Source organism: Mya arenaria, chromosome 9 (assembly GCF_026914265.1).
Source record: "Mya arenaria isolate MELC-2E11 chromosome 9, ASM2691426v1".
NCBI classification, from domain to species: Eukaryota; Metazoa; Mollusca; class Bivalvia; order Myida; family Myidae; genus Mya; species Mya arenaria.
In genome coordinates, this window is record NC_069130.1 from 42,294,928 (window position 1) to 42,318,581 (window position 23,654).

A 23,654-nucleotide genomic window follows, 5' to 3' on the forward strand; every position below is an offset into this window, starting at 1 on the left:
TTTATGAATTGTCTTCATACAAAAAATCCAACCAGTCAAAATTATATTTTCGAACTGTTTCCCAATACAATAAGTCTCAGTCACTGTTTTGGTGCATAAACGTATGAACTTTACTCGTTATCTGAACTAAGGCCGGTTGTTGATGATTGGAATCAGTAATCATCATCATCATCATCATCATCATCATCATCATCATCATCATCATCATCATCATCATCATCCACCACACATACACAACCACCACCACCACCAACTTAACCACCTTCATCATCATCCAAATCAATCATCAGCAACATCTACGCATCATCATCTCGTCATGGTCATTGTCGTCATCGTCACATCATAATTAGTATCATTGCCGTCGTCGCATCATCATTATTATTATCATCATCATCTTAGTCGTCGTCGTCGCATTATCATTATAATAATCATAATATTCGTCTTCGTCGTCGCCGCATTATCACTATCGTCGTCATCGCATCACCATTATTATGATTATAGTGTCGTTGTCGCATTATTATTATTAAATCATCATTGCCGTTGTCGTCGCATCTTCGTGACTATCATCATCAGCACCATGCTGCACGTTTGCATTTACTTTACAGAACATTCATAATACGCATACTATAATATTTTACTTATCAAAGTAAAATCACCAGCCTGAAAAAAAAACGTATTTTGTTGTTGTCCAATTTTCATTATAATTAGACAAATTTTAAAGGGAACGTCGATCTGAACCCGCCACTGCCTCCATCACAAAAAATCACGGATGATGATGTACTTAAGATACAATTGTAACATAAATAGCAGATGGTTAATCAGAACAGAGACCGAGTTTGTATCATTTGTGTCAATCATTATAAAAAGGAGAGTTACATTAATTGATTCCCTTCAAGAGATTATCAGTATTATTATTATTATTATTATTATTATTATTATTATTATTATTATTATTATTATTATTATTATTATTATTATTAATAAAAAAGACAGGTGCTCATCAGGTTAATATGACGTAACGTCATTTCACTTCAGACTGGGTCACTCGCTTTAACGCTGTGCTTTATCGTTATTTTTTACGTACGACCGGAGAGTTTACGAGACGTTTCTGAAACGCCTTTATGATTATCGTTAAGTTGGTCGTTATTATGATCGTAAATTTACGATAATGGCAGATCGTATAATCTATCTGAAACGCACCCCAGCACCTTATTAATACACACATGATCGTAAATCATAATGGTGAAAACCCGTTTAAAACCCTGTTCATACAGCGCTATCAGCGCTTTGATTGTTACAGTCAGCATTGTAGCACCGCGCATGCCCACACCACGTATATACGCCCAAATGTTCGTCACGTATTTGCTTTAATGGCTGCCGTCAATGTGAGTTTTGATTTTTTTAACACAATTCAACAACTTTTCAGATCATATTATATGTGTAATCAGAGACATTAGGAAATGCAAAACCATATTAATTTAGTTTAATATTTGGAAATCATGTTTCATTTCACGTATAATTTCATGATCATGTTAGACCTGTTTATTACGCTTTTAACTGCTTTCGTTTTACATGTATGTATACTGCGCAAACCTTGAAAGTCATTACAGTATCCCATTACACCTCCAAATAAACAATTACCAGTAGGCGAGTAGTTCTCGGACACTTTTAGAGGTTTTATCGATAAAGTATCCTTATTTTAAAAGATATATATGATATTCCAATGTTTATAACAAACTTCAGCTCTTCTTATTTATTTACTTATTTTCTTTCATGAAAAATTGTGGAATGATTTTTTAAATGACATATATTCACTATCTTGACCGAAATAAATAAATAATAAAAAAATAAAAAAATTAAATATAAAAAAAAATATTAAAAATAAAAAAAATATTAAAAAAGTATGTATTACTGCATCCAGGCAATGTGACGAACACCAGTGGTTGAAATAATGCAAAATCAATTTAAATTTGACAATTTATGTCCATTCTCATAGGCTCCGAATGTGGTGCTCAAAAGGGGTTAAATTTCAGTTCGACAGAAGTAGTTCTCGGACACTCCCTTAAATGATCAACATAACCGGGAAACATGCGCTGAAGTGATTTTTTTTATTGAAAATATTTAAAAGTGGAATTTTCAAACCAGTACTTAATATATATCTTATTATTTTTCATTAAAAACTAATCTAATTGTACATATATATATACATACTGGGCAGTTGCCTAATTCCGGATCAATTTTGAAGTTTTCTTAAAATATTGTCATAATTACTGAACATAAGTGCATAAAATTTTAATAGAAAAATGTTGGGTCCTATATCAACCAAACTGGAAAAAGAATAAAAGAAAAAAACAATTAATTATAATATAATATTCAGTACGAAATAAGGGCATAAACGACGACAAAAAACCTGCATTCAGTGCCTAAATATTCGGATTTTTTCAAAGAACAAAGTAAACATTATCAAGTCAATATACAAACATTTAAATGCTGCTTAAATGAACATCATGTATTAAATATTTAACCTGTATATAAATTTTATAATTCTCTGAAGTATTTGTATGTGTATTTTCGGCGTATCCGAACTACTAATTTGTCCGAATTTGCAAAATTTTGAAAGTACGAATCTGCTTCATTTTTGCTTCGTTTTCATATCAAATGCTGCAAAACACAAAACAATGACATCGTCAATTTATTTACTTTATATGTAATTGGCATTGTATTTCGTGATTGAAGATAAGTCATAAACATCGTATAGAAGGTCTAGTGTTTAAAGATAACCCTGTCGAACCTCAATATAAAAGCTTGCGCTGTGTGACGTCATCCCCCACGTGACTAAATATTGACATTTAGGAAAGCGAAACTTTAGAGGTATTTATTTTGGGGTAATACTCGAATAGCTTCACCTTTGTGTTGTTTCTGTTGCTATGGAGGTCAGTTGCGTAGATTGTGATCATTATATATTGATCACGGTCGCCGAAACGCTTTTTAAACGATTTCCGAATATTTAGGCAAATCCGGAATTAGGCAACTGCCCAGTAAACCATGATTGATGAAGCTCATAAAAATGAAATAAATGGTATCTATTTTTAGCACATGTGTAATGTAAACGCTTGACTTAACATGAATATTTTCGTAAATGCAGAATTTCGTCTGCGTCAAAAAAGGAAGTATACCGAACTAATAGTTTAACCTAACTGTTGCCCGTATTTTAAGTTGTGCTTTTTGCGCACGCACACTAAAATTGTGATTCCCAGCGGAGGTAAAATGTTATTTTGTAAACAACTGGGAACTTTTGCAATTTAACGTCTTATAATCCTTACCTGATGAAAAGATTTGGTACCTGCTGAAACTTTTCAAACACCTGATTGATTTAAATCAGGTGCTTGATATGTAACTTCCAAATTGAGGCGAAAATCGCGAGTGTCCGAGAACTACTAGTGTCCGAGAACTACTCGCCTACTGGTACATATGTATATACATACTGGTTAAAGAGGGGGAAAATAATAGATAAGTTATTAAAGAGAAATAGGCTTAGAATTAACGAAATACGTTCTGATTATATCGCATAGATTCTACTGTACTCATTCATCCATAACGGTTGCACAAATATCATGAATAGATGAAATTGGACTTGTTTATCATACATGTAGTTATACATATATATTAAACGAATTGTCATTCTTTATGACAAAAGTATTGCATTTTGGTTCAATTTTTGTTTTATATTGTTTGTATAGTAGGTAACCAGCCTTTCTATTATTAATGCACCAGTCAAATGTAACTACGGCCCCCAGGTCCGGGGGTATACCGGGGAAATAGGCCGTGTTTTTACCTTTCAGGTGGCCCCGCAGTGCCGGGTGAATGCGGTGGTTTTGTCTTCGCTTTAAATATAAATGGGCCTTACCTAGGGTCGCTGGGGTGCGGGGACATTTGGCGGGGAATTTACCATCTGTTCCTCCCCGCAGAGCGGGGATTTTAGCCGGGGTTGGCTGGACCGAAAGTCAAAGTCCCCGCTATTCCCTGCACCTGGGAGCTGTAATTACAATTGACTGGTGCATAAGCTTTGTGAAAAATCATCTTGGTAGTGGACTATCCCATCGCATACTTATTGATGGGCTGTGAATCATAGTAACACATAATCATCAATTTGGTGTATGATCATTATTTAGATATTAACAGTGACTCTGTGAGCTAAAAGGCCGTACTGTACCTTATTTTTAACCCAATCGCATTAATTATTCTAACATGTCATGTAGAAAAGTAAAGAGAGATTCTTTATTTCCTCCGATATGAAGACACATGACACATGATAATCAGAACATATACAAAGAAACATACAGTCTTATAGAACAAAACTTTACGTAAATGTTATACAGCAAACATATAAATCAGGTATTAAAGAAGGATAACTATAAATACAATGAATAATACTGTATTATAACAATGCATCTACACATGTACTGAAAAAAAGTGAATGAAGCATAGTTTTATAATTTCATTTACCTTATCTGCTGATACCTGATACTACTATATATTATAGGCTGTAGGCCTGCATGGGAGTCGAACCTCCTACCCATAGATTGATAGTCAAGTGCGGTACCACTAGACCACGGATCAGCATCAATTTAATCATTCTCGTTCACCAGAGTGATGATGCTATGGGTTCCATAGATTGGATTTATCACGATACGTGTGAGAGTGGTCTAGTGGTATAGGTGTCCGCCTATGACCCAAGTGTTTGTGGGTTTGATTCCCATCAGGGTGAGAGTGGTCTAGTGGTTTAGGTGCCCGCCTCTCACCCAAGGGGTTCAATCCCCACCAGGGGTACCTCTCAAAATGGACACGGTACTGGTTTCTGCCCAGGAAACGGACCCGGGAGTGATTCTATAAGCTTAACTTTCATCACAATCGAGCGAAAATAAATTTGTATATACTAATCGAACCTGCGATTGGAGGTCGAAATTATATTTTTGCCCAATGGGATGGCAGTATTTTTAGCTCACCTGTCACTTTGTGACAAGGTGAGCTTTTGTGATCGCCTTTTGTCCAGTGACCGTGGTGCGTCGTCCGTCAACAATTTACTTAAAAGACATCTCCTCCTTAACCGCTTGGCCAATATTAATAAAACTTCATAGGGATGTTTCTTGGGTGGTCTTCTATCAAAGTTGTTCAAAGAATTCAATTCAATGCAGAACTCTGGTTGCCATGGCAACCAAAAGGAAAAACTTTAAAAATCTTCTTCTCCCAAACCACAAGGCTTAGGCCGTTGATATATGGTAGGTAGGTTCACCAAATGGTCCTCTACCAAGATTGTTCAAATTATGGCCCTTGGGTCAAAATTGGCCCCGCCCCGGGGGGTCATGGGTTTTCTCTATATGTTTATAGTGAAAACTTAAAAAATCTTCTCCTCTGAACTTACTTGGTCTAGAGCTAAGATATTTGGCATGATTCATCGTCTAGTGGACCTCTGCAAGGTTTGTTCAAATTATGGCCCTGGGGTCAAAATTGGCCCCGCCCCGGGGGGTCATGGGTATTCTCCATATGTTTATAGTTAAAACTTCAAAAATCTTCTCCTCTGAACTTACTTGGAGTAGAGCTTAGATATTTGGCATGATTCATCGTCTAGTGGACCTTTACAAAGATTGTTCAAATTATGGCCTTGGGGTCAAAATTGGCCCCGCCCCGGGGGGTCATGGGTTTTCTCTATATGTTTATAGTGAAAACTTCAAAAATCTTCTTCTTTGAACTTACTTGGACTAGAGCTTAGATATTTTGCATGATTCATCGTCTAGTGGACCTCTACAAAGATTGTTCAAATTATGGCCTTGGGGTCAAAATTGGCCCCGCCCCAGGGGGTCATGGGTATACTTGATATGTTTATAGTAAAAACTTCAAAAATCTTCTTCTCTTAACTTACTTGGACTAGAGCTTAGATATTTTGCATGATTCATCGTCTAGTGGACCTCTACAAAGATTGTTCAAATTATGGCCCTGGGGTCAAAATTGGCCCCGCCCCGGGGGGTCATGGGTTTTCTCTTTATGTTTATAGTAAAAAAATAATCAAAAATCTCCTCTGAACTTACGTTGCTTAGAGCTTAGATATTTGGCATGATTCATCGTCTAGTGGACCTCTACAAAGATTGTTCAAATTATGGCCTTGGGGTCAAAATTGGCCCCGCCCCCTTGGGGGGTCATGGGTTTTCTATATATGTTTATAGTGAAAACTTCAAAAATCATCTCCTCTGAAGTTAGGTGGCTTAGAGCTTAGATATTTGGCATGATTCATCGTCTAGTGGACCTCTACAAAGTTTGTTCAAATTATGGCCCTGGGGTCAAAATTGGCCACAAAAACCTTAACTACTTGGAACCATCCAGATTTCTTATCAAACCAATGTGCAATATATGACAGGTGAGCGATAATCAGGGCCATTTGGCCCTCTTGTTAAAATCTGCATTACATTCACTTAAGTAAATTAGCAGTCAGCTGTTATAGGAGCTGAACCAGTAGATAAAATATTCTCTCGAATACTAAGCTGATTTAAAGCTGCACTCTCACAGATTGAACGTTTTGTCAACTTTTTTATTCGTTGTCTTGGAATGAGCCAATTTTTGCGAAAATGCATAAAAAACAGTTATATAAGACTGCTGACAAAAATTAGATCATAGATTTTTATATTTAAGTTAAAAAAATGATTTTTTATGCATTTTTCTTAAACCGTAAGTAATGGTTTAAACCATAAAACATTAGTTTTCGAGCGGAAATATAAAAATCTATGATCCAATTTTTTGTCAGCAATCTTATATCATTGGTTTGCAGATATTTACGCAAAAAATGCTGTTTCCAAGACAAAAAAAGAGTTGTAAAATGGTAAATATGTGAGAGTGCAGCTTTAAGGGTTATGTCAGTATGTATTTACCAAAATAAAGAGTTTTGCGACTGCATCGCATTAAATTGATTATTTTGGTAAAAAATATAATAACTGTGAACCATTACAAAGGTTATAACTTAAAAATACTTTTATGCTGTATATTATATAATAATTTTAACTCCCTACCGATTTCACTGTAGGGGAAGTCCGTCCGAATATCATGCACATCATTTTATTTTATTGTTCGACAACCAGTGAAAATGTTACTTAGACTCAATCTTTACATATGTAACTAAAAAGTGTTTAAAAACTTGATATGTCGAACGCACCAGACAATAATGTGGTTGCCATGGCAACAAAAAGAATCAATTTACTACACATGAAAAGGGTCCTATTATAACAGCAAAAATGTCATCCTAAGATTATAAAATCTGCTTTGTATAGCACCTATGATACATTTGGCTGCTATAGCAGTGAATACACCAATCTCTTAACTGGATCTTTGCCCTGTTGTATAATGAAGTATTAAAACTTGGTCCATGTAATATAATATGCGGATAGAGGGCAATAGGATATTATGCAGGCCAATAATATTTTTAATTTACGTCGTGAAAAATGAGGTTGCTATTTCAACACTTTTTTAAAGCTGCACTCCCACAGATTGAACGTTTTGACAACTTTTTTTTTTATTGTTTTGGAACGAGCCAATTTATATGAAATGAATGGAAACCAGTGATATACGTCTACGACTGCTGACAAAAATCAGATCGCAGATTTTCATAGTTTAGTTAAAAAAACCTGACATTTTATGCATTTTTCTTAACCTGTTAGTAACTCTTTTAGCCATTTGATTATTTTCGATGGAAATATGAAAATCTGCGATCTGATCTTTTGTCAGCAGTCTAATACCACTTGTTTGCAGATATTTATGCAAAAACATGGCTCATTCCGAGACAATAATAAATAAGTTGGCAAACAGTAAATTTGTGAGAGTGCAGCTCTTATTTTAATGCTAGTAATTATACCCCCACAAACGAAGTTTGAGGGGGTATATAGGAGTGAGCTTGTCGGTCGGTCGTTCTGTCGGTCGGTCTGTCGGTTTTCATGGTTTCTGGACGATAACTCATGAAAGGCTTGACAGATTTGAAAAAAATTTGGTACACAGGTGTAACATCAGAAGATACAGGTCAAGTTCGATATTGGGGCTGGTGGGATCAAGGTCAAGGTCACTGTTACTAAAAAAAGAAAAACGGTTTCCGGACGATAACTCATAAAAGGCTAAACGGATTTGAACAATTTTTGGTACAACATCAGAAGATACAGATCAAGTTCGATATTGGGGCTGGTGGGGTCAAGGTCACTGTTACTAAAAATAGAAAAAATGGTTTCCGGACGATAACTCATGAAAGGCTTGACAGATTTGAACATTTTTTGGTACACAGGTGTAACATCAGAATATACAGGTCAAGTTCGATAGATCCTTCAAAAACTAAATGAGCAAATATTTTTGACACTTGGAAAGATGAACAAACAAAACAAATCCAGCATGCTTCATTTGAACCAGATGCCAGTGGAATACCAGCAGAACTTAAGTATGGCATATTTGCCACAGTAGTGCTTACTACAAATATTGACCTGTCAGATGGACTTGTTAATTAGGCTACAGGAACAGTCCCGGGATTTATTCCCAGGTGGATAATGATGCATTCAAGCCCAAATATGTACTTGTAAAATTTGATGATGATCGTGTTGGAAGAAAAGCTCGTGAATGCTCTAGATGTCTTATTCCAGAAGAGATCAGCTAGAGCATCAGCTAGTTTTTCTTGTCAGCAGTGTAACTTCTAAATTACTCAACAGATTTAAATAAAACAATACATGCATGATAAAAGAAGATGCAGTGTGCAATAACCTTGGAGTTATGGCCTCTTTTGAAAGGAATGGTTTGCCATTCCTGTGTCCAGGCGGCATTTGGGGGTATTCGTCACTCCTGTGACAGCTCTAGTTTCAATTTGTTTAAGAATCCGAAGGGGACTTTTGTAATGTAAGTAATACTCAGTGACTTGTTTCTTTTACCAGGTATTGAATAAGATCTAATGGCAAAACAATGGCCTCATATAGAGAATTATTAAAGGAGAAGGAAGCCCAGAACTGGGTAAAGGCTGCCCTCGCCCTCAACATCACCAAGGACGGATTACAAGATTTTCTGGAGGATGTACTGACATGCGTTCACCAGGACATCTATAGCACCGTTAGAACATCCAAGGGTCTTCCACCCGGGGCAGCATGTGCACATTGTTTCACAGAAAACGTGTTGAAGTGCCCAACTCGTGGGATATGCACCAGTACTAGAAACTGTAGATTTCATAACTATCCTCAAAAACTGTATGCTCCTTGTCCAAATGGGATTTGTGAAGGCGTCCGTGATGAAATAGTCAAACATCACAGGTTTTCGGGACCATCATGGAAGAATACGAATGCCGACAAATGGAGCACCATTCCCTGGGAGATAGGCAAGTGTTTCCTGCCTCCCGATGGCTACAAGACCGTGTCCTCCATCAAAGACAGTGACTTTAACGGAGTGATCAGCGTCATGATAAATTGCGAGGATTTCAAAACCAAACTGTCATTTAACGTTGCGACACAGCAAAATTTATTAACAGAGGTAAACATATTAATCACACTATGATCATATTATACGATTCCGTTGACTTTTTAAAGCTGCACTCTCACAGATTGACAGTTTTGACGTTTATTATATTTTTATCTCAAATTCAGCTGATTTCGCACATCAATACATTTAATTCAGTGCCGAGAAACTCATTTTTTACTAACGCTTTTTCCATACAATATCTCACTATATTATCATTATATCACTGGTTTCCAGACATTAACGCAAACATTGGCTCATTCCCAGACAAAATATAAAAAATGTCTTTACGGCCAATTTGTGAGAATGCCGGTTTAAAGAATGTTCGTTATTAATGCAGATTTTTTAGTATTATAAGTATATATATATAAGTTCCCATGTATACTCATTTAAAACCATGGCAACCATTACAAATACGCTATATAATTGATAATTTCGTACATTTGCGACTTATGACATAAACCAAGGAGTCTTTACGTGCATGTACACGTTTCTTCACATTGAATGCATTTCAATTTGTGCCATGTTCACCACAACTACAAGCTATGTTAGACAATACTTATTTCAAACATAACATTTAAGGTTCGAGACATTGGTCGACACGTACGCCACTCCAATGACCAGAGAGTCAAGGACACAGAACTAGTGGACTTCCTGTTCAAGCTACGCACCCTGCTGGAGGATAAGACTGAACTAGCAAACCGACCCGAGGCACAACATGCCGTGGAACAGCTTAAGAAGGTACGAATTTACATGATAGCAGACTAAACGCATTATACAGGTATGACTTTACAAGAGAGATGACAAAATTGAACTAGCATACCAGCCTTAGGCACGACACGCCGTGGAACAGATTAAACAGGTATGGCTTTACAAGATAGATGACGCAACTGAACTAGCATACCGCCCCAAGGCACGACTCGCTATGGAACACATTTTACAGGTATGACTTTACAAGAGAGATGACAAAATTGAATTAGCATACCGGCCCTAGGCACGACACGCTGTGGACCAGATTAAACAGGTATGGCTTTACAAGAAAGATGACGCAACTGAACTAGCATACCGACCCAAGGCACGGCACGCCATGGAACAGATTAAACAGGTATGACGTTACAAGAGAGATGACAAAATTGAACAAGCATACCGGCCCTAGGCACGACACGCCGTGGAACAGATTAAAAGGTATGGCTTTACAAGATAGATGACGCAACTGAACTAGCATACCGACCCTAGGCAGGACACGCCGTGGAACAGATTAAAACAGGTATGACTTTACAAGAGAGATGACAAAATTGAACTAGCATACCGGCCCTAGGCACGACACGCCGTGGAACAGATTAAACAGGTATAACTTTACAAGAGAGAGATAACAAAATTGAACTAGCATACCGGACCTAGGCACGACACGCCGTGGAACCGATTAAACAGGTATAACTTTACAAGAGAGAGATGACAAAATTGAACTAGCATACCGGCCCTAGGCACGACACCATGTGGAACAGATTAAAACAGGTATGGTTTTACAAGATAGATGACGCAACTGAATTAGCATACCGGACCTAGGCACGACATGCCGTGGAACACATTATAAATACAAGTTGACTGTATGCGATAGATGACACAGATGAACTAGCATACCAATGCAAGGCACCACAATCAGTGGAACAGATTAAACAGGTATGGCTTTACATGATAGATGACACAGCTGAACTAGCATACCGGCCCAAGGCACCACATTCCTTTGAACAGATTAAAATGGTTTGACTTAACATGATAGATGACACAGCTGAACTAGCATACCGACCCTAGGCACAACACGCAGTGGAACAGATTAAACAGGTGTGACTTTACATGATAGATGACTCAACTGAACTAGCATACCGACCCTAGGCACAACACGCAGTGGAACAGATTAAACAGGTGTGACTTTACATGATAGATGACTCAACTGAACTAGCATACCGGCCCTGGGCACAACATGCCGTGGAACAGATTAAACAGGTGTGACTTTACATGATAGTTGACACAGCTGAACTAACATATACCGGCCCATAGCACCACATTCCATGGAACAGATTAAACAGGTGTGACTTTACATGATAGATGACACAGCTGAACTAGCATACCGGCAGGGTTCGACACTAACAGTAGTCCGGTAGTCCGAGACTACCAGATTTATGGTCGGACTACAAGACATTTTAAGTCAATAGTCCGTCGGACTACTAGAAGAAAGTAAATATCACATCAGTTAATTGAGCATAAAATCTTTATTACGCTTAAACTTGCGTAAAACGTGATGTCAAGAAGCCGATTATCACCGGTAAACACATTCGGAACTCCTCGGCCATTTTTTGAAAATGGCCGAGGAGTTCCGAATGCGGTAAACACTCATTGTAAAGCTTGCCGAAGATGGCCGAGCAGTTCCGGACAACATGGACTGTTAACCGAATTTCGTATAGCCTTTCGATTAATGTTTAAACCAGTCATTAGAATGTCTTTATTTAGAAAGGGAAAAACCATTTTCACACTCTATGGTGTGTTTTAATCGTCAGACATGTGCACCTCTGCTTAAATGTCAGCAAGGTAGATTTGGGTCCAAGTGGCAGATTTTCTAAATCCCTTGCATTTTCAGTCAAAAACAATGAAAGATACGATGCAGATAAACACTTGACGGTTGTTACTATTTTTAGATTTTCTGAAAATACGTCATGATTATTATGGTTTAGGGTATTGCCAAATGTCGGTGTTTATTTAAAGCAAACAGAAGGAACATTATGTCTGGCTTATGAAATCTTTTAAACTGGCTTTTAGAAGAACAGCTGATAAATTAATCATACTGCCAAAATAGGTATAATGCAGTGTAAGTGCAGACGATGACAGAGTTGTGTGCTTTAATTTTCGCGCCAAAATGTAACATTTTATACATTGAAGCTAGGGCCAATAACAATTAACACCACGCCGATAGCGATAACCTACAGTGTCACATGACCTCTTAATTAAGGACCTCCGACAAATACCCAGAAGCAGACGATAATAATACAGAAGTTATACTTGACAATCAAATAAAAAATGCATGAAACATGGTAAAACATAGCAGTAAAACCAAGTATAACATTAAATAAGTTCATTATTATTAATTGTATGCAATGTATAATTCAGGTAGATAAATGTCTAGACTTTAAAATAATTTATTTCAAAATAACATCGGAATTTTGTTACAGTACAATAACAGTCTCTATTTTAAAACTCAAATAAAGGGAAACAAAACATGTATTAATTTCCTATCCGAAAATCAACAAAAAAAGATGTTTGTATAGATCCATTGTCAAAACTCAATGGATTTCGCTGTTTTTCTTCCTTTTTCGATTCAGAATCACCTGTTTTATACAAGTGTAATGCATTATTATCATTATTTATATAACTACCTTATTGTTTCTCTCAATGAATAAATTTCCGTTTTAAATGAAATGCAAAACTGTTCTAACAATCAGCATAGAAATTTTGAAACGACCATAGTCATTATACATGCAAAGGTTTTTACTTTGATTTGCGTCATTTTAAAATACGATTTTGTTTTATCTATACGTATATACTTTTTGTGACCTTAAGCTATATATCAGATATTTAATTAAATTTAATAAAAAATGTAACTCACATAAATTGAGGTGTCTTTTTCACTAATATGTCAAACAAACTTAAATGCAAATGTATATGCCTCGGTTTTAAAACTTTTCGCACAATAAGGAGACAAATTTCAGATATCATCAATATTTTACACTAATTCTCATAATGATAATAATTTCTTATTTTAAGGCTATTAAAACGGAAGTATATGTATATTATGTACGTTTACATTAAGACATTTTGAGAATTGAATTAGTCTACTAAACAGTCCCTTGTTATCAATTATAATTTTAGCAGCATAAAGAGAAAATGTCAGTATTTCGGATTTCTTAAACTGTCTTTACTATCTCTCAATTATGAGACATAATTTGTGTTAAATATATATAACAGCGTAATTACACTACTATTGATATGTGAGGATTGTCGGACGTCATGGCGGATAGCAACGGCAACTGATAAGCCCTGCCTAATCTGGACGCTAGTTTGAGTGACAGGCAGCGTCATCTTAATTGTTATCTTACTCCCATACAAAAAATAATTAATAACACTTTCGGAATTTATTTCATCATGTTTTTTTAAGTATTATATGATATGTTGTTTAGATTAACAAAGAATACTGAATAGTAGGATGCCAATAATCAAATATTGCTTATCAGTAGGAGGTCTGTCATTTGTGCCATAACTTAGCAACGATCTCAGTCGAGGTGTTTTAGTGTCAAGTGATTTATTGCAACATTTTCCTGAAAGTGACAGATTATGGGGTATTTTAGCATGGTTTTTAGATTTTTAATCTGAGGTATTTTAGCATAGTTTTTAGCATTTTTTTGGTTTTAAAATTAAATTTAAAGGCCAAAAATTGTTTTGAAGCATGTGGAAATTTTAAGATTGAGACAGATAAAAATCATGACCAATCAAAGGGTTATACTGACAATGTTCTAAGAAGGCTAAGTCTCACAAAACACTGAAGGAATCCGTTGCAGGCTTGCATTTTTATGGACTACCAGAGTTTTTGCTGGACTACCCAGATTTGGGATCCAGTAGTCCGAGGGACTACCTTGTGAAAAATGTTAGTGTCTAACCCTGACCGGCCCATAGCACCACATTCCGTGGAACAGATTAAACAGGTGTGACTTTACATGATAGATGACACAGCTGAACTAGCATACCAGCCCATAGCACCACATTCAGTGGAACAGATTAAACAGGTGTGACGTTACATGATAGATGACACAGCTGAACTAGCATACCGACCCATAGCACCACATTCCGTGGAACAGATTAAACAGATGTGACTTTACATGATAGTTGACACAGCTGAATAAGCATACCGGCCCATAGCACCACATTCCGTGGAACAGATTAAACAGATGTGACCTTACATGATAGATGACACAGCTGAACTAGCATACCGGCCCATAGCACCACATTCCGTGGAACAGATTAAACAGATGTGACTTTACATGATAGATGACACAGCTGAACTAGCATACCGGCCCATAGCACCACATTCCGTGGAACAGATTAAACAGATGTGACCTTACATGATAGATGACACAGCTGAACTAGCATACCGGCCCATAGCACCACATTCCGTGGAACAGATTAAACAGATGTGACCTTACATGATAGATGACACAGCTGAACTAGCATACCGGCCCATAGCACCACATTCCGTGGAACAGATTAAACAGGTGTGACTTTACATGATAGATGACACAGCTGAACTAGCATACCGATGTAATTCACAACACGCCATAGAACAGGTATGAGATTAAGGGTATGAGTTAATGTTTACTTTTTTGTATTAAATTCGGTCGATGCGTGTAGAAATACATAGTAACTTGCTGAAAGAGTGCTTTTAAATTGTAACATAACTTTACTGCCAACTTATGCGCATGTGTGCACCCGGAATTGACTTATTATGTTATGGGACACAATTAAACTAGCATATACCCTAAGCTAAAAAACCCGTAGAAGTGCTTCACCAGGTATGAACTTATATCCTAGAGTACATAACGAAACTGTCATACCGACTCGAGGGTACGAGGCTGTGAAACAGCTGATAAAAGGTATGAGTGCAGTGTCCTTTTTTGTATCAGATTCGATAAACTCGTGCAAAGATATTTCTGTACTCTTGTGTAAGAGGAGCAATTGCGAATTATATCGAGTGGACAACCTTTTGTGCGGTTCAGGTATGCGTATATTGAATACAATTAAGACTAGTATGGTTTAACCTTGTCACCGGACTTGACCTTGTACCTTATCAGATCAACAGATATTAGTATAGGTGGGGGCCCCAATTCGACCTTGCACTTAATTATATCAACGGACTTTACTGTAGGTGGGGTCACTATTTGACCGTGCACTTAATAATATCAACAGACTTTAGTGTAGGTGGAGGTCCTTATTTGATCTTCCATTTAATTAGATCACCGGACCTAAGTGTAGGTGGGGGTCCCTATTTGATCCACTTAATTAGATCACCTGACTTTAGTGTAGGTGGGGTCTCTATTTGACCGTGCACTTAATTAGATCACCTGACTTTAGTGTAGGTCGGGGCCCTATTTGATCCACTTAATTAGATCACCGGACTTTAGAGGAGGGGTCCCTATTTGACCGTGCACTTACTTAGATCACCGGACTTTTGTGAAGGTGGGGTCCCTATTTCACCTTCCATTTAATTAGATCAACAAACTTTAGTGTAGGTCGGGGCCCTATTTGATACACCTTATTAAATCACCAGACTTTAGTGTAGGTGGGGGTCCATATATTACCTTGCACCTAATTAGAGCACCTTACTTTAGTGTAGGTGGGGGTCCATATATTACCTTGCACTTAATTAGAGCACCTTACTTTAGTGTAGATGGGGGTCCATATATTACCTTGCACCTAATTAGAGCACCTTACTTTAGTGTAGATGGGGGTCCATATATTACCTTGCACCTAATTAGAGCACCTTACTTTAGTGTAGATGGGGGTCCATATATTACCTTGCACCTAATTAGAGCACCTTACTTTAGTGTAGATGGGGGTCCATATATTACCTTGCACCTAATTAGAGCACCTTACTTTAGTGTAGATGGGGGTCCATATATTACCTTGCACTTAATTAGAGCACCTTACTTTAGTGTAGATGGGGGTCCATATATTACCTTGCACCTAATTAGAGCACCTTACTTTAGTGTAGGTGGGGGTCCATATATTACCTTGCACCTAATTAGAGCACCGGACTTTAGTGTAGATGGGGTCCATATATTACCTTGCACTTAATTTGATCACCTGACTTAAGTGTAGGTGGGGGTCCATATATTACCTTGCACTTAATTAGATCACCGGACTTTAGTGTAGATGGGGGTCCATATATTACCTTGCACTTAATTAGATCACCGGACTTTAGTGTAGGTGCGGGTCCATATATTAACTTGCACCTAATTAGATCACCGGACTTTAGTGTAGATGGGGGTCCATATATTACCTTGCACCTAATTAGAGCACCGGACTTTAGTGTAAGTGGGGCCCTATTTGACCTTGCACCTTATTTGATCACCGGACTTTGATGTAGGTAGGGCCCTTTTTGACCTTGCACCTAATTGGATCACAGGACGTTAGTGTAGTTGGGGGTCCATATATTACCTTGCACTTAAATTAGATCAACGGACTTTAGTGTAGGTGGGAGTCTGTATTTAACGTTGCACCTAAATAGAGCACCGGACTTTAGTGTAGTTGGGGTCCCTATTTAACCTTGCACCTAATTAAAGCACCGGGCTTTAGTGTAGTTGTGGGTCCCTATTTAACCTTGCACCTAATTAGAGCACTGGACTTAAGTGTAGGAGGTGGTCCCTATTTGACCTTGCACCTAATTAGAGCACTGGACTTTAGTGTAGGAGGTGGTCCCTATTTGACCATGTACCTAATTAGAGCACCGGACTTTAGTGTAGATGGGGTCCATATATTACCTTGCACTTAATTTGATCACCTGACTTAAGTGTAGGTGGGGTCCCCATTTGACCTTGCACTTAATTAGATCAACGGACTTTAGTGTAAGTGGGCGTCCCTATTTGACCTTGCACCTAATTAGATCACCGGACTTTAGTGTAGGTCCCTATTTGACTGTGCACCTAATTAGATCACCTGACTTTAGTGTATGTGTGGGTCCCTATTTGACTGTGCACCTAATTAGATCACCTGACTTTAGTGTATGTGTGGTCCCTATTTGACTGTGCACCTAATTAGATTACCTGACTTTAGTGTAGGTGTGGGTCCCTATTTGACCTTGCTCCTAATTAGATCACCTGACTTTGGTGTATGTGGGTCCCCTATTTGACCATGTACCTAATTAGATCACCGGACTTAAGTGTAGGTAGGAGTCCCTATTTGACCTTATTAGAAGCGAGACCAAACCAAGGTAACGTACCAATGGGTCATGATCGTTACAGACCCATGACACAAATCGTCAACTGGTCTGAACCCTCCCACGTCTTAAACGAACGAAGTGGTGGCCTCGAAATTATAAGGTCGTGGCAACAACATGCAAGTCGTGGGAACGAGTAATTTGGTCGTGATCACGAGATAAAAAAAATAGTTTTATTTACGCATTCTACAAAATTCTAATATTGTAAAATTGTTTTCCGTTAAAATTTTGTCAATTATATTATTTTATAAAATAGCCTTTCAATAATGGGATGCTTAATGTCTTGATCTGTTTTGTTGACAGCTTCAAACAGACGATTTCAAGCTCAGTGCTGAGAACGAAGGGGAGATATTGAAGGAAGGTAAGAGACGTTTTTGATCAAATTGACGTATATGGATGATACTACATGTGTATGGTGGCTAATGTTAAGAGCTAGCTTAGGGCTGTGATGAGAAGTAGGGTGGAGGTCACTGCGTCTAAGAAAGAAACATGGTTTCCGCCCACTAACTTTCGTTAAGGAAGTTAGATAGTGTTGAAACTCTGTATTTCTAGCACACCGGATAGGCATTTTCGGTGACGTCAGCCGTGCTGGAATAATAATATCTGTCATGTGTTCCCGTTCAGGATAGAAAAATCCTACCCGAGGTCACCTGCGTTGCCAGGTAACGAGGCTTGCCGAGTTATCTGGCAACGCAGCGTGCCCGAGGGTCGGAACCCTTAAAAGAAGTGATATCGAAGGAACTTATTGACGTATGCGGTGAATACAACTTATTTCGCGTCATGACGTCAGTAAACATCATCGACGCGCTGTTTGGTGAAATGTACAAAAACGCACTTTCTTATGTATTTTCTTGACAAAAAATGTAATTAAAGGTATGCAAGAAAAAATATATCATGTGAGGCCGTTCCGGATAGAAAAATCCGACCCTCGGGCACGTTGCGTAGCCGGTAACTCGGCAAGCCTCGTTACCTGGCAACGCAGGTGCCCTCGGGTAGGATTTTTCTATCCGGAACGGGAACACATGACAGATATTATTATTCCAGTACGGCTGAATTCACCGGAAATGCCTATCCGGTGTGCTAAAATAGAAGTTTCTTGCATACCGGACGTGTGTTTCCGGTCATGTGACCAGTGCTGGAAAAAAATATCTTGCATACCCCATGTAAGATGAGTCACGCGCAACAACGCGCCACTTCTTATTTCATTTATTGTATGGTTTATAAAAAATATATTTGCCATTTTAATAAAGCGCAATCAAATATATATGTTAGCAAGAATTTAAATTAATATTGAAAATAATTAATCGTTAAGAACGCTATTTTAGCTATAAAAATACTGCGCTCTGTGACGTTAGTAAACAACGTCGCACGCGCTTTTTGGTGTTATTGTACAAAAGTTAAAATTGATAAATTTAGATATGCAGAAAATATTTTAATCATGTATTTCCGGTCTGGATACAAAAATCCGACCCTCGGGCACTCTGCGTGGACGGTAACGAGACTTGCCGAGTAACCGGGCACGCAGCGTGCCCGAGGGGCGGAAATTCGATCCGGACCGGAAACACATGCTTGATATTTTTTCTTGCATATCTATATAGCTATCAATTTGTGGAAACATTGACGTAGAAAACGAGCTTTGTGCCTTTCACCAAAAAGCGCTTGCAACGTTGTTTATGTCTTGTGATAATGCTGCTTCTTAACTTCTTCAACAAGCGCCTTGTGACAATGCTGTTACTAATCTTCTGTACTAAGCGTCTTTTAATATTGCTGCCTCTTATCTTCTGTACCAAGCGTATTGTGACAATGCTGTTACTTATCTTCTGTACCAAACGTCTTGGTTAAGGCTGCTACTTATCTTCTGCAACAAGCGTCTTGTGATAATGCTGCTTCTAATCTTTTGTTCCGGGCCTCCTGTTAAAGGCTGCTACTTATTTTTTGCAACAGACGTCTTTTTATAATTCTTCTTCAAATCTTCTGCATCAAGGGTCTTGTGATATTGCTTATTTTTATCTTCTGTACCAAGCGTCTTATCAAAAAAATGATTCCTGTTTCCTCACTAAGTGTTTTAAAATAATGCATACGTATCTATTTTTAACCTTTGTTTTAAATGTTATATTTTTCCATTACTACAGGACTGCGACTACGTTTGGCAAACCATTACCGAACCACTTTGGCCGACATGCCGATATCTCCCATTCTTGGAGAAAAGAACGCCAAACTCGACAAATTCTACGTGGCACCGAAAATTGTGGAGAAAAATCATAGAAAAATCGGCAAAAATGACAAGGAAGGAAGCGGTAAAGATGTTGTAAAAATTTCAGATGTTTTCCTAGGAAAAGGTCAGTTGCTCAGAAATGTTTTCCTTGTTGGGGAACCGGGAAACGGAAAATCCACATTCTCCGTAATGTGTGCCCTGGAATGGACCCACCAGTATTTACCAGCGGAGGAAAACGTCGGTATTAAAACAAGCTTTGCCGACCCAGAATTCTTCAAAGAGTTTGCATTTTTGTTCCATGTCACCCTACGAGATGCAGGTAAAACGTGTGATCTAGCACAAATTATCAAGGATCAACTTATACGTAAAATCTACCACGAGATGGATGCCGATGATGGCTTCCGGCTATTGCAGACGGTGCTGGAAAGTGAGAAATGTTTAATTATAGCTGACGGCCTCGACGAATGGACCCATCCGGAAAACGTAAACTGTGCCTGCAAAACTGAGGAAAAAGTCATCCCTTTCCGAAATTCGGCCAACAAAGCCACACTCCTCACGACAACGCGTCCATGGCGACTGTCACAGTTCAGAGTGCAGGATTCAAAGATCGACAAATATCTTGAAATAGAAGGAGCTGCAGACACAAAGCAACTCGTGGAAAATATCATCAACATTCTTAATGAGGATTCTGAGGATGAACGGACACCAGAGGCTTTCATGGAAATGGTGTCAGCGAAAGGTCTTAAAGGATTATTGTCAGCACCTATCAGTATCACCCAGCTCGTGTGCCTGTGGTTCGAGGGCAAATCGTTAACCGATTCAAAATGTGACATTTATGCTGGCGTGATAGACATGCTGTCATGTAGACTTAGTGATATGCAAAGCGGGATTAACATTCCGAAAATTGAACTGCCATCTGTATTAAAGGAACACGAATGTTTCATGCAAAATCCCACGGTTTACCTTGCGCTGGCAAAGTTAGCATTCACAACTTTGTATTCAGAGTGCAGAGATTCGTCTGTTGTTTTCAGCAACAAAACAGTCAACGCTTTGTTAAGCAGAGAGCAGGTTGAATTTGCATTGAAGTCAGGCTTACTCACGGAGAAGAAATCCAACTCATTAATCAAGAGATCATCTCACTTTTCATTCTTTCATAAAACACTTCAAGAGTTTTTAGCGGCTCTTCATTTATGTTTAAATGAAAACGACTACAGTCAGCTATCAAACAAGTACGAACATGATAATAAGGAAAATATCTTGGGAGATGTTTCTCAGACATTTATTTTCATATGTGGAATGAAGCCCGAGCTCGGTGTACAAATGTCTTCATGGATCAATAGTTCTATACCAGACGTGTCTTCATGGTTCAATAGTTCTATACCACCATACCAACCATCAATCTACTATAGAAAGGCTAAACTACTTCAGGACCTGATTCTCTCCGGACTCCGTGAAGCCAAGGCGAACAACTATGGTGACATACCGCTCTATCTCGCACACTTCTGGATTGAAAGTGACGAGGATGTCGTAGTGTTAAAAAAGCTGATGATGATAAACAAGGAACGTATTCAGGCACTATACATCTGGAAATGCAATGATCAAATTAATGGGGAAGAGCTGCAGGAGGTGATCACATCCTCCTCCGACTCCCTCAAAGCAGTGATACTGTATAAGCGTGATGGGCAGTATGACCTGTCCCAGTGTCACAGGCTGGAATGTCTGGATATACACGGAGACAATACAACACGTAAACATATTACAACATGTCAATTTAAACACGATCAAAGGCGGAGTAAACTACAGTTACTTGTGGATACACTACCAAGTCTCCCTCAGTTACGACGCCTTGCGCTATGGCTTACAGATCTAGGTGAGCTCCACCTCCTCCCTCCAGCCTCCATCACCGATATTATACTTTATGAAGTGACAATGACAGCGGGGGCGATGCGGGGTCTGATAGAGACGATGAAGAACATACCACACACCATTACATGCGACATGTGGAACTGCCGGGTGAAACCTGCCAGTGTGATGAAAGACATCCGAGAACATATGGACAGTTCGCCGTCATTCAAGGTTCTCGAGTTTGACAATACGAGTAGTGAACGGCTTCAATTCGAATTCACCAAAATGTGAACAATAAGTTAAATGTTAGCATCGATTATGGGAATTCATGTTTGATGAAAAACAGTGAAACAATCAATGGGGAAGTGTCATTCTATTTATAGAAATATATGTTACTTTTCCAGGAACTAATTATTATCAACCACTTTCTATGTGTATTCAAATTTAATTTGATTTATGTTGTGTATTTACTTGCATCCTAAAATAGATTTAACTGTACACAGCAATGTCGTTGTGGCTGGTGTTATTAAACATATCGAACTTGGATGAAAACTTTCTTTTTTTAATTATAACACAAAAGTCCGTAATCAACACGTGCAATAGTCGGTTTAACTTGATCGACTTTTTTAAAAAAGAATCCCTTACTAAATTAACAAATTTCCTAGTTTAATGTGATATCATTTGATAAATGTAAAGTACTTACTTCGCCACGGCCACGATGTCGATGGTGATGATGATAATGACGACGACAACGATGTAGACGTCAGTGGTGATGGTGATTATGGTGGTGGTGGTTGTGACGCTGATGATGATGATGATGTGATAGTGATGATGATGATGACGACGGCGGCGGTGGTGGTTGTGTTGATTATAATAATGATGATACTGGTGGTGGTGACGACGGCGACTACAACGACGACGATGATGATGATGATGGTATTGTTGGTGATGGTGATGGTGGTGATGGGAGGATGATGATGATGATGATGATGATGATGATGATGATGATAGTATATGACTAAGAAGTCAAATTTAAGGCTGGATAATAAATGTTTACTTGGTATTGAAGTAAGATACGTAAAAAATATACAACACACTTATGATGTTGGCATAAGAGGTACGTTATATCAAAATAATCATGCAAGGCAAAGTATTTCTTATTTAAGCAAAAGTCAGTAAAAGTGTTTTTGTCTACAAATACACACTTTACGGTAGTAGATTTTATCAGGCTCCGAAATGCATCTGATAGCATTCAGCCAACGTTCTTCAAAAACCTTATAAACTGTTCCATGTCAATTATTATCATTTAATATAAAACAGTTTAGTCATATCATTTTATTCTTTAAATTTGACCGTTTTATAAATAAGAAACATCAACATGTTCACTATAAATGTATACTTATAGCAATGCTCCGATTTTTTTTATTGAAAACAAATTTAAAGTGACACTCGTATTTAATATCAATACATACATGTGTATAAAAAGCATAATTCTTGAGTGATACACCTTTAACGACTTCTTAGATAATGCATATATGGATAATATTAATTACTGGTAACAAGATTGCGTCATCGGTGAGGTATCAACATCGGTAGGGCGTCGCCCATAGCGTCATCGTCGAGGTGTCGTCATCGGTGAGGCGTCGCCCATAGCGTCATCGTTGAGGTGTCGTCATCAGTGAGGTGTCGCCCATACCGTCATCGTCGAGGTGTCGTCCTCAGTGAGGTGTCGCCCATAGCGTCATCGTCGAGGTGTCGTCATCAGTGAGGCGTCGCCCATAGCGTCATCGTCGAGGTGTCGTCATCAGTGAGGCGTCACCCATAGCGTCATCGTCGAGGTGTCGTCATCAGTGAGGCGTCGCCCGTAGCGTCATCGTCGAGGTATCGTCATCAGTGAGGTGTCGCCCATAGCGTCATCGTCGAGGTGTCGTCATCAGTGAGGTGTCGCCCATAGCGTCATCGTCGAGGTGTCGTCATCAGTGAGGTGTCGCCCATAGCGTCATCGTCGAGGTGTCGTCTTCAGTGAGGCGTCGCCCA

The 23,654-nt window shown here is 38.4% G+C and overlaps 1 protein-coding gene across 1 annotated transcript; it reads left to right on the forward strand.

Annotated features, from left to right (window-relative positions):
* The first annotated feature begins 1,342 nt into the window (after positions 1-1,342).
* On the forward strand, positions 1,343-22,218 carry LOC128245349 (uncharacterized). The gene is made up of 5 exons (XM_052963485.1): positions 1,343-1,385; positions 8,949-9,534; positions 10,102-10,260; positions 17,861-17,918; positions 19,690-22,218. The coding sequence occupies exons 2-5, from the start codon at positions 8,977-8,979 to the stop codon at positions 21,906-21,908; spliced, it is 2,994 nt and encodes a 997-aa protein (XP_052819445.1). The 5' UTR covers positions 1,343-1,385; positions 8,949-8,976; the 3' UTR covers positions 21,909-22,218.
* The last annotated feature ends 1,436 nt before the right edge of the window (positions 22,219-23,654 follow it).

Coding starts and splice junctions, on each gene's coding strand:
- LOC128245349 (XM_052963485.1), top strand. CDS start 8,977: ATGGCCTCATATAGAGAATTATTAAAGGAGAAGGAAGCCCAGAACTGG. Junction 9,535..10,101: donor AGCAAAATTTATTAACAGAG/GTAAACATATTA, acceptor ATAACATTTAAG/GTTCGAGACATTGGTCGACA. Junction 17,919..19,689: donor AGGGGAGATATTGAAGGAAG/GTAAGAGACGTT, acceptor CCATTACTACAG/GACTGCGACTACGTTTGGCA.